At 43.6% G+C, this 13,564-nt stretch overlaps 1 protein-coding gene across 1 annotated transcript in view; it reads right to left on the reverse strand.

The window, feature by feature from the left end:
* Positions 1-13,564, reverse strand: part of LOC146036346 (putative HLA class I histocompatibility antigen, alpha chain H) — a 144,868-nt gene that overhangs the window by 90,590 nt on the left and 40,714 nt on the right. Inside the window, exon 3 of the mRNA XM_083160303.1 lies at positions 7,842-8,120. Within this exon, the coding sequence (XP_083016429.1) occupies positions 7,842-8,120 (279 nt within the window). The remainder of the gene's footprint in view (positions 1-7,841; positions 8,121-13,564) is intronic.

The following is a 13,564-nucleotide window of genomic DNA, read 5'->3' on the forward strand; positions in this document are numbered from 1 at the left end:
GGCTGGTGTTCCCTATATCAGGGGCCCCTTACATATAACATCAGGCCATGAATGACTGCACTATAAGTAGGGGCTATTATCCATCCTCATAGTGGGATTGGCCCTGTACTGACCAGTCTGGGGCTGCTGTTCCCTATATCAGGGGCCCCTTGCATATAACATCAGGCCATGAATGACTGCACTATAAGTAGGGCTATTACCCATCCTCATAGTGGGATTGGCCCTGTAGTGACCAGTCTGGGGCCGGTGTTCCCTATATCAGGGGCCCCTTACATATAACATCAGGCCATGAATGACTACACTATAAGTAGGGGCTATTACCCATCCTCATAGTGGGATTGGCCCTGTGCTGACCAGTCTGGGGCTGGTGTTCCCTATATCAGGGGCCCCTTACATCTAACATCAGGCCATGAATGACTGCACTATAAGTAGGGGCTATTACCCATCGTCATAGTGGGATTGGCCCTGTACTGACCAGTCTGGGGCTGCTGTTCCCTATATCAGGGGCCCCTTGCATATAACATCAGGCCATGAATGACTGCACTATAAGTAGGGCTATTACCCATCCTCATAGTGGGATTGGCCCTGTAGTGACCAGTCTGGGGCCGGTGTTCCCTATATCAGGGGCCCCTTACATATAACATCAGGCCATGAATGACTGCACTATAAGTAGGGGCTATTATCCATCCTCATAGTGGGATTGGCCCTGTACTGACCAGTCTGGGGCTGCTGTTCCCTATATCAGGGGCCCCTTACATATAACATCAGGCCATGAATGACTGCACTATAAGTAGGGCTATTACCCATCCTCATAGTAGGATTGGCCCTGTACTGACCAGTCTGGGGCCGGTGTTCCCTATATCAGGGGCCCCTTACATATAACATCAGGCCATGAATGACTGCACTATAAGTAGGGGCTATTACCCATCCTCATAGTGGGATTGGCCCTGTGCTGACCAGCCTGGGGCTGGTGTTCCCTATATCAGGGGCCCCTTGCATATAACATCAGGCCATGAATGACTACACTATAAGTAGGGGCTATTACCCATCCTCATAGTGGGATTGGCCCTGTGCTGACCAGCCTGGGGCTGGTGTTCCCTATATCAGGGGCCCCTTGCATATAACATCAGGCCATGAATGACTGCACTATAAGTAGGGGCTATTATCCATCCTCATAGTGGGATTGGCCCTGTACTGACCAGTCTGGGGCTGCTGTTCCCTATATCAGGGGCCCCTTGCATATAACATCAGGCCATGAATGACTGCACTATAAGTAGGGCTATTACCCATCCTCATAGTGGGATTGGCCCTGTACTGACCAGTCTGGTGCTGGTGTTCCCTATATCAGGGGCCCCTTACATCCAACATCAGGCCATGAATGACTGCACTATAAGTAGGGCTATTACCCATCCTCATAGTGGGATTGGCCCTGTACTGACCAGTCTGGGGCCGGTGTTCCCTATATCAGGGGCCCCTTACATATAACATCAGGCCATGAATGACTGCACTATAAGTAGGGGCTATTATCCATCCTCATAGTGGGATTGGCCCTGTACTGACCAGTCTGGGGCCGGTGTTCCCTATATCAGGGGCCCCTTACATATAACATCAGGCCATGAATGACTACACTATAAGTAGGGCTATTACCCATCCTCATAGTGGGATTGGCCCTGTACTGACCAGTCTGGGGCCGGTGTTCCCTATATCAGGGGCCCCTTACATATAACATCAGGCCATGAATGACTACACTATAAGTAGGGCTATTACCCATCCTCATAGTGGGATTGGCCCTGTGCTGACCAGTCTGGGGCCGGTGTTCCCTATATCAGGGGCCTCTTACATATAACATCAGGCCATGAATGACTGCACTATAAGTAGGGCTATTACCCATCCTCATAGTGGGATTGGCCCTGTGCTGACCAGCCTGGGGCTGGTGCTCTCTATGGGACAGATTTATTAAGCTTGGAGAAGAGAAAAACTGGAGATAAAGCGGAGAAAAGGTAAAAGGAGATAAAGCACCAGCCAATCAACTCCCATCTGTCTTTTTCAACACAGCTGATTGGCTGGTGTTTTATCTCCTTTTACCATTCCTCCGCTTTATCTCCAGTTTATCTCTTCTCCAAGATTGATAAATCTGCCCCTAAATCAGTGGACACCTTGACACCTGACCTCGTGGACCCCCATTTAGTGTACCGCATTGCTCGCCATGCTTCATTCTGAATCGGAGTCTACGTGGACAGTAAAGTGTGAAAATGTCAGAAAATTAGGGGAAAAATAATCACGAAAGTCATGTCAAGCTTTTCATAAATGTCGGCCATTGCCATTTTGAACTATTGCTTTAGTCAGCCATTTGTTTGTGTCAACCATATGGTGCTGCTAACCTACTAACCGTCAACATGCTAACCAAATCCCATAACTATAGTCACAAAACAATGTTGCATACTGGGTTTCATTGTTTAATTCATAACACATAGCTCTGCAGTGCCACCTGGTGGCAGAAAAATGTAGTTCAGGTGTTTCCAATATTCCACTTAGGGCAGTATTCAATGAGAAAGTTCTCCGTGCATGGAGAGCGTTTTATTTCGCTCTCCATGCACTCTCCGTGTTTTAGCGGAGATTCTCCCTGTTCCGGAGCCTCCTGCTCCCACTATTCAATGTATTTAAGACTCGCCGCCACTCGCAGCGAGTCTTAACCCCTGCAGCGGACGAGCGTCCGCGGCAGGGAGCTTTCAGGGAGCCGGGGGACGGAAGCAGCCAGAGAGATTAAAGTCTCCCTGGCTGCTCCAGAGGAATGTGGAGGGTAGGGGGGCTCCCCTGGACCCAGGCAGCACAGACCTATAGCCAGCGGGGGACCCAGTATTCATTGCACCCGATCGTGCATATTAACGATCGGGTGCAGTAAATATATGAATATCTAATGAGCGGCTCGAGCGCTCCGGCCCCCTGCTGGCTGCACTGTGTAAAAAAAAAAAAAAAATTTTTTTTAAAAAATATATTTTTTTTAAAATTAAATATATATTCATGTGCTATAAGCACATGAATAAAAATAACATGCCCCTTCACAGAAAAAAAAACCCTGATTTTTTTACACCAAAATTAAAAAAAAACACCTTTTAGTTTAAAAGTTCACATTCCAGATCTCCATCAAAAGATGGAGAATTTCTACACGGAGAGAGACGGAGAAAATCACTTAGAAAGACGGAGAATATTTCACATTGAATAGGGTTGCTCGCTTTTGGAGAGCAAAATGCTCCGTCCAAGGCGAACAAAGCACAAATTCTCCATAAAACACGGAGAATTTTTCTCATTGAATACTGCCCTTAGAACCTGAAGTGACACAGAGGAATAAATCATTTTATTTATTTATTAACAGTTTCTTATATGGCGCATAAATATATACAGAGAATTTTTGAACATTCACATCAGTCCCTGCCCCAGTGGAATCTATATTCCCTACCACATGTACATGCGCACACACACACACACACACACACACAGACATTCTAGGGTTAACTATGAAGCCTACCAGTATATTTTTGGATTATGGGAGGAAACCGGAGTACCCGGAGGAAACTCACACAAGTACTAGGAGAATATACAAACTCTGCATAGTTAGAGACATGGTGGGAACTGAACCCATGACCTCAGTGCTGTGAGGCAGTAATGCTAACCATTACACCATCCGTACTGCCCCATGCAACCACTTATGTTAGATATACGTAAAATTAGAAAACTGTACATATAATCACATGTTATATATGGGACAGATGAAAACTACATATACTTACAGTCAGTAAAATGGATATGGATATCAAATATACAAACAGTGACATCTCTCCCATTGTTACACCACTGAGTACATGACAGTATAATGTAATAAGACACATGAGGAAATGACCAGTATAACTGATAGGGATGTGTGATGGAGTGTAATATAAACGTGATACAGGTATATACAGTGTATATAATGTGTGGTGTCACCTCTCTTCCCCAGATCCTCTCTCCCATTGTTACACCACTGAGTACAGGACAGTATAATGTAATGAGACACATGAGGAAATGACCAGTATAACTGATAGGGATATATGATGGGTGTAATATAAATGTGATACAGATATATAGATACAGTGTATATAATGTGTAGTGTCACCTCTCTTCCCCAGATCCTCTCTCCCATTGTTACATCACTGAGTACAGGACAGTATAATGTAATGAGATACACAAGGAAATGACCAGTATAACTGATAGGGATGTATGATGGGTGTAATATAAATGTGATACAGGTATATACAGTGTATATAATGTGTGGTGTCACCTCTCTTCCCCAGATCCTCTCTCCCATTGTTACATCACTGAGTACAGGACAGTATAATGTAATGAGACACATGAGGAAATGACCAGTATAACTGATAGGGATGTATGATGGGGTGTAATATAAATGTGATACAGGTATATAGATACAGTGTATATAATGTGTGGTGTCACCTCTCTTCCCCAGATCCTCTCTCCCATTGTTACACCACTGAGTACAGGACAGTATAATGTAATGAGACACATGAGGAAATGACCAGTATAACTGATAGGGATGTATGACGGGGTGTAATATAAATGTGATACAGGTATATACAGTGTATATAATGTGTGGTGTCACCTCTCTTCTCCAGATCCTCTCTCCCATTATTACACCACTAAGTACAGGACAGTATAATGTAATGAGACACATGAGGAAATGACCAGCATAACTGATAGGGATGTATGATGGGGTGTAATATAAATGTGATACAGGTATATAGATACAGTGTATATAATGTGTGGTGTCACCTCTCTTCCCCAGATCCTCTCTCCCATTGTTACACCACTGAGTACAGGACAGTATAATGTAATGAGACACATGAGGAAATGACCAGTATAACTGATAGGGATGTATGATGGGGTGTAATATAAATGTGATACAGGTATATAGATACAGTGTATATAATGTGTGGTGTCACCTCTCTTCCCCAGATTCTCTCTCCCATTGTTACACCACTGAGTACAGGACAGTATAATGTAATGAGACACATGAGGAAATGACCAGTATAACTGATAGGGATGTATGATGGGTGTAATATAAATGTGATACAGGTATATAGATACAGTGTATATAATGTGTGGTGTCACCTCTCTTCCCCAGATCCTCTCTCCCATTGTTACACCACTGAGTACAGGACATTATAATGTAATGAGACACATGAGGAAATGACCAGTATAACTGTTAGGGATGTATGATGGGTGTAATATAAATGTGATACAGGTATATAGATACAGTGTATATAATGTGTGGTGTCACCTCTCTTCCCCAGATCCTCTCTCCCATTGTTACACCACTGAGTACAGGACAGTATAATGTAATGAGACACATGAGGAAATGACCAGTATAACTGTTAGGGATGTATGATGGGTGTAATATAAATGTGATACAGGTATATAGATACAGTGTATATAATGTGTGGTGTCACCTCTCTTCCCCAGATCCTCTCTCCCATTGTTACACCACTGAGTACAGGACAGTATAATGTAATGAGACACATGAGGAAATGACCAGTATAACTGATAGGGATGTATGATGGGGTGTAATATAAATGTGATACAGGTATATAGATACAGTGTATATAATGTGTGGTGTCACCTCTCTTCCCCAGATCTTCTCTCCCATTGTTACACCACTGAGTACAGGACAGTATAATGTAATGAGACACATGAGGATATGACCAGTATAACTGATAGGGATGTATGATGGGGTGTAATATAAATGTGATACAGGTATATACAGTGTATATAATGTGTGGTGTCACCTCTCTTCCCCAGATCCTCTCTCCCATTGTTACACCACTGAGTACAGGACAGTATAATGTAATGAGACACATGAGGATATGACCAGTATAACTGATAGGGATGTATGATGGGTGTAATATAAATGTGATACAGGTATATACAGTGTATATAATGTGTGGTGTCACCTCTCTTCCCCAGATCATCTCTCCCATTGTTACACCACTGAGTACAGGACAGTATAATGTAATGAGACACATGAGGAAATGACCAGTATAACTGATAGGGATGTATGATGGGGTGTAATATAAATGTGATACAGGTATATAGATACAGTGTATATCATGTGTGGTGTCACCTCTCTTCCCCAGATCCTCTCTCCCATTGTTACACCACTGAGTACAGGACAGTATAATGTAATGAGACACATGAGGAAATGACCAGTATAACTGATAGGGATGTATGATGGGTGTAATATAAATGTGATACAGGTATATAGATACAGTGTATATAATGTGTGGTGTCACCTCTCTTCCCCAGATCCTCTCTCCCATTGTTACACCACTGAGTACAGGACAGTATAATGTAATGAGACACATGAGGAAATGACCAGTATAACTGATAGGGATGTATGATGGGTGTAATATAAATGTGATACAGGTATATAGATACAGTGTATATAATGTGTGGTGTCACCTCTCTTCCCCAGATCCTCTCTCCCATTGTTACACCACTGAGTACAGGACAGTATAATGTAATGAGACACATGAGGAAATGACCAGTATAACTGATAGGGATGTATGATGGGTGTAATATAAATGTGATACAGGTATATACAGTGTATATAATGTGTGGTGTCACCTCTCTTCCCCAGATCCTCTCTCCCATTGTTACACCACTGAGTACAGGACAGTATAATGTAATGAGACACATGAGGAAATGACCAGTATAACTGATAGGGATGTATGATGGGTGTAATATAAATGTGATACCGGTATATAGATACAGTGTATATAATGTGTGGTGTCACCTCTCTTCCCCAGATCCTCTCTCCCATTGTTACACCACTGAGTACAGGACAGTATAATGTAATGAGACACATGAGGAAATGACCAGTATAACTGATAGGGATGTATGATGGGGTGTAATATAAATGTGATACAGGTATATACAGTGTATATAATGTGTGGTGTCACCTCTCTTCCCCAGATCATCTCTCCCATTGTTACACCACTGAGTACAGGACAGTATAATGTAATGAGACACATGAGGTAATGACCAGTATAACTGATAGGGATGTATGATGGGTGTAATATAAATGTGATACAGGTATATACAGTGTATATAATGTGTGGTGTCACCTCTCTTCCCCAGATCCTCTCTCCCATTGTTACATCACTGAGTACAGGACAGTATAATGTAATGAGACACATGAGGAAATGACCAGTATAACTGATAGGGATGTATGATGGGTGTAATATATATGTGATACAGGTATATAGATACAGTGTATATAATGTGTGGTGTCACCTCTCTTCCCCAGATCCTCTCTCCCATTGTTACATCACTGAGTACAGGACAGTATAATGTAATGAGACACATGAGGAAATGACCAGTATAACTGATAGGGATGTATGATGGGGTGTAATATAAATGTGATACAGGTATATAGATACAGTGTATATAATGTGTGGTGTCACCTCTCTTCCCCAGATCCTCTCTCCCATTGTTACACCACTGAGTACAGGACAGTATAATGTAATGAGACACATGAGGAAATGACCAGTATAAGTGATCGGGATGTATGATGGGTGTAATATAAATGTGATACAGGTATATACAGTGTATATAATGTGTGGTGTCACCTCTCTTCTCCAGATCCTCTCTCCCATTGTTACACCACTGAGTACAGGACAGTATAATGTAATGAGACACATGAGGAAATGACCAGTATAAGTGATAGGGATGTATGATGGGTGTAATATAAATGTGATACAGGTATATACAGTGTATATAATGTGTGGTGTCACCTCTCTTCTCCAGATCCTCTCTCCCATTGGTGATATGTATTTTCAGCCACTCTATACATTCATTCTGCAGATAAATCTTGTTACTCTCCCCCCATTGTACATCGCGGCTGTTCCATGTCTGTGCAGTGATCTGAGCCTCGTGCATGGTGGGGATATAGATCCATCTCTCTGTGTCCAGGTGGGTGAAGTCTCTCCCGTCATATCCGTACTGATAATACCCCGCGGTGCCGCCGTCATCTCCCAGCTCACAGCCGTACATCACCTGGTAGGAATGGAGACCTGCACACAGCACAGGAACATGTTACACGGGAGCAGTACACGTGCTGTCATGTCACTGTGTATTCAACACGGGACACACAAGATGTGCGACATCATGCGTGTAACATAATACATAATGTGTGTGACATCACTTATGTAACAATATATAATGTGTGTGATAACATGTATGTAACCATGTGGGGAATCTCATGTGTAACATGTAATATAGAATGTATGTGACATGATACTTACTGGGAGGATACCAGGTCACATGATCTGAACACCCAATAGGAACAGGTATAAGGGGATCAGTCATAGTGAGAGGAACACAATTATATTCTGTCACTGAGGAGAAGCTGCTCATCACTGATTGGTTAAACCAAATGTCAAACAATTTTGTCAGCCAATCAGCTGTGAAGTAATTTTGCAGGCAGCTCAGTGGCTGCATTTTCCCTCCGATTGTTAACAACAAATTACACTGTGTTACAGACACTGGCGGATGGAACCATTGTACAGAAGAGGTGTGGGGGGTGAATCAGTCACACCATCTAGATTTTGAAGTAAAATTATTTAACACTTAGATGTCTGCATTATACTCCTGAAACAGGTTATTCTAGGTAATACTCAGAGCAAGTCACTAATGTGGTGACACAGGTTACTAATGCTGAACTCAGGGGGACCATGCTCTTTACCTGAGCCATAAGGGACATAAATGTCCTTTCTATGTGTTATGGTATCAGAGGGGTGATGTGGGGACACTCATTCATTAATTACAGGAACACAGTGAGAACCTTTATTTGTCCATATACAAAGAGCCTCAGTTACAGTTGGACAAATACCAATCAGAGCAAAGCGACTCGGACCAACCATCTAGGGGTAGGAGACGCCCTTTTTTTCGGGAACGCGTTCACACGCGGAGTCGAAATCGAAAGGGAGACGCCCAACTAGACGGGGAGGGAGGAGACATAAGAGGAAAGGAGGGAAATCCCAAACCTCGGAACTAGTGGTATTTAATCTATCTGATTACACACCATCTGCGGACGAAATGGCTGTATTATCGAAGGGTCTCACATTTGTGCAAACCTATACACCCAAGCCACTCGACACAGATGTTGAGCTCTACAAATTTCAAAGGAAATTAAACATCATGGATTTTTTTTAAGAAACATGGGACACAGACTACCACTGAAAGAGCCCCTTTTAAGGGAACCAGTGTGTTTGATCCGCCCACTATAAATCCATCTATTGACACCTTTTTCCGACTTGTCAAAAATGAGATCGAGATCAAACAGAGAAATAGGAGACCAGTGAGATCCAATCTGTCTAGATCCGAGTCTCAGGCAATCAGGTCGCTCCATGACAATACCAGTATAGTAGTTCGCCCCGCCGACAAAGGCGGAGGTATTGTAATATTAAATAAAACTGCATATGTCACTGAAGTCATGAGGCAATTAAGTGATCCTGTTTGCTATAAGCGTCTAACTTTTGACCCCACTTCCACTTACAAAAAAGAAGTGGATGCAGTAATAACTGTGGGAGTGTCTAATCGGTGGATAGACGAGAACACTGCTGAATTTTTGACACAGGAGTTTCCCAAAATCCCTTTGATGTATATACTTCCTAAGGTGCATAAGAGCCTAGTGGCCCCCCCTGGCAGACCGATTATTTCGGCAAGGGGGTCACTAGGCCAACCCCTTTCACAATTTGTGGACTACCACTTACAACCTGTAGTAACCAATACTCCCTATTTTACCAAAGATACTACCGATTTTTTACTCAAACTACGGAACTTTGGTAAACCACCTCCCAAAAGCCTACTTGTGACCCTAGATGTTAGTAGTCTTTACACTAACATCTCTAATGATGAAGGTACAGCTGCTGTCCGAGAAATTCTCGCCGACAGCCCTGATTACCATGGTCCACCGATTGACTACCTCATTTTACTCATGAACATCATACTCCACAAAAATTATTTTTTATTTAATAACGCTTTTTATTTGCAGTTATCCGGTACTGCGATGGGGTCAAACATGGCCCCATCGTATGCCAATTTGTTCATGTATAGTTATGAGCGTCGTCATATCATGTCTAATCCAGAGTTTTCTAAGTACATCCGTTTCTATACCAGGTATATAGACGATTTATTTTTTATTTGGGTAGGCAGTGTTAACCAACTGGAACTTTTTATTACCCACTTAAATCAACTACCTGGACGCATCCGCTTTACTTTCAATCATCACATAAACACCATGGACTTCCTTGATGTAACGGTGACTGCATCTGAGGATAGATATATGACCAAAGTTTTTGTGAAGAAAACGGACAAGAACACTCTATTGGCCAATTCAAGCTTCCATCCTGCTCCCCTAAAGAGAGGTCTTCCCTTCTCTCAGCTAATTAGAGTGACTCGCATCACCTCTGAGAAGGAGGACCTACTACATGACTTGCGATTGATGGCAAATAAATTTCTAGCCCGCGGATATGATAAGACTGAGGTAGAGATGGCAGTAAAGAAGTGCATGGCCATTGAACGCGAGACCCTTCTGAGCCCCACTTCTAAAGCCAATGAGAAATTGGACCGGGTAGTTTTTCCAACAACCTACTCTACCATCTCGAATATAATGAAGACCGCTATTTCTAAAAACTGGCATATCATCAGTACGGACCCAATCATTGGACCCGATTGCCAACAATTGCCATTGTTCAGCTACAGACGTAGTCCAAATATAAAACAACGGATTACATACTCTGATATCAGCCCATCTCCTAACACCAATAGAACATGGCTGAATAGACCACCTGGAGCATACAAATGCTCCGGATGTGCAAACTGCCCATTTCTGAAGACCGGGACCTTTTTTGTTCATCCAATAACTAAGTCACAACATAAGTTATTTCATCGTCTCGATTGTGAATCAAAGTATATTGTATACGCCATCACATGCCCGTGCGGCAGAATTTACGTCGGGAAAACTATTAGGATGGTAAAGGAAAGGATCTCGATGCACAGGTCTTCCATAAAAAAGGCATTGAAATGCATCGACTCCAATACACCACCAGTAGCCCGACATTTTCATTCCGCTGGGCACTCTCTACGAGATTTTTCTTTCATGCCTATTGATCACATACCCCCGCTGAGAAGAGGGGGTGACCGACACAAACTATTGTTACAGAGAGAATGCCAGTGGATAAGGAAACTGGACTCTCTGTCACCTATCGGTCTTAATGAGGAATTTCCCTTATCAGTCTACTTATAATATTCGGTACTTGTGAGTTATCCGGGCGTCCGATTTTGGATCCGATATCGTATGCGATATCGTATGCGATATCGCATGCAAATCGCATGCAAATCGCATGCAAATCGTAAATACAAAATCGGGAGCCTCACAAGTACCGATTTGCTATTCATTTCATTACCCCACTATCCCCAAAGTGTGTCTATCAACGTGAACCCGAAGCGTGGCGAGCGCAGCGAGCCCGCGAGGGGCGGCGGTACGCGTCCTCCGACCTTTTCATGCCCTACTATCCACTAGGGCGTGGAGTGAGAATAGAATAGTGTGGCGAGCGCAGCGAGCCACCGAGCCCGAAGCGTGGCGAGCGCAGCGAGCCCCGCGAGGGGACGCGGACACCTTCACAGGTATCCGCGTGCCCTTGCGGGCTTCACAGGTGTCCGCGTCCCCTCGCGGGGCTCGCTGCGCTCGCCACGCTTCGGGCTCGGTGGCTCGCTGCGCTCGCCACACTATTCTATTCTCACTCCACGCCCTAGTGGATAGTAGGGCATGAAAAGGTCGGAGGACGCGTACCGCCGCCCCTCGCGGGCTCGCTGCGCTCGCCACGCTTCGGGTTCACGTTGATAGACACACTTTGGGGATAGTGGGGTAATGAAATGAATAGCAAATCTGATGCAAATCGCATGCTAAATCGCATGTAAATCGCATGTAAATCGCAAATCGGATCCGATATCGTATGCGATATCGTATGCGATATCGCATGCAAATCGCATGCAAATCGTAAGTACAAAATCGGACGCCCGGATAACTCACAAGTACCTAATATTCAGACCTATTCATGGACATTTTTTACTCCAGTACCACATGCTCCTGAAAGTTAAGGGGTTCATGCTGTACATGAGCAGTGATTAACTATTATCATACGTGCTCTCTTTTTTCTAACACGTATAGATTCAAGTATTCATTAATTATGCACGCATCTTTTTCATTTGCTTTTTACATCTTTTTCATGTTTCTTTTTTATGCATTCTTCTAATTGTTTTGTACACTTGATCTAGGAGGGGTGCCTCTGGTCTTTGGTCTACACCGTAACCATGGTCTGCCATAGTATCCCTGTATCTAAATTATTATACACACCTCAATTAATCTTTAAGTCAGAGTTTTGCTATTACCTGCCTTTGGGTACACATGCCCCGATGAGACCTGACACCGGCATTGTTGCGTGAGCACCAGTGGTCTGATGTTACAGGGTACCAGGGCAGTATCCACTTTGGCTGGCTACCATTGTGACTTGTACTCCCCAGATTTGGTGATTAAGTGCCACAGGTCTATAGCCCTGATGGGAAACGGCTCTGTGCCCAGTGTTGAGATATGCTGTGACACTGCAGTAACGGGTTGCCAGGGCGACCGTACACGTCACTGGGAGGAGTCATGTTATGTACTGGAGGTTTACTATGCCTCGACCCCCGCACTCCGTTGCGGAGTGTTACGATCTGACTTAGCCGATGATTAACAGACTTGTGCGCATGTGCTCTGGTGTTTCTAGCGCACTTAGTAGTCTGTATGGGCTCCGGCACATCAGACGCGAGTGTGTACTGTTACCTGGCAACGCAGGACGCAGTGTCGGGAGACGCTGAGGTCTCTGCTGCCGGGTGACGCGGTACGCACGCATGCGTCATGACGCTGGATGCGCCCGTCATCGGCATCTATTCCTTTCCATGGAGGTGTGTAACAGACGATTAGGTCTGATTGGCTTTCAGCCGGAAGCTCCATATATGGAGTTCCGACTGGCATTCTGTGCAAAACGGATAGACCTATGACTATTCAGCACTCCAGGTCTGCACAGGTGTTTGCGATTTATTCAATCTTGTGGAAGCCTTATATACTGGGCTGATGCACTCATTTAGTGTGGGTCAGTCCAGGATGAAGGCTGTATAAGCCGAAACGGCTCCGTTGACTGCTACCAGACTGTTTAAAGTGATGCTGTACCCGGGTGACTATGCTATCTAATGTCTCCATGCCTCTCTACCTCTGCCATCAGTTGCATCTCAGTCCACTTGTGGCTAGGACCTTGGCCACGCAATAAATCTCTATTTTTTGCATATTAACAAGGAGTGCTGCCTCATATGTCTCCATGACATGAAGTTTTTCTATATATATATATATATATATATATATATATATATATATATATATATATATATATATATATATATATATATATATATATATATA

Source organism: Crinia signifera, chromosome 9 (assembly GCF_055691185.1).
Source record: "Crinia signifera chromosome 9, ASM5569118v1, whole genome shotgun sequence".
Classification (NCBI taxonomy): Eukaryota; Metazoa; Chordata; class Amphibia; order Anura; family Myobatrachidae; genus Crinia; species Crinia signifera.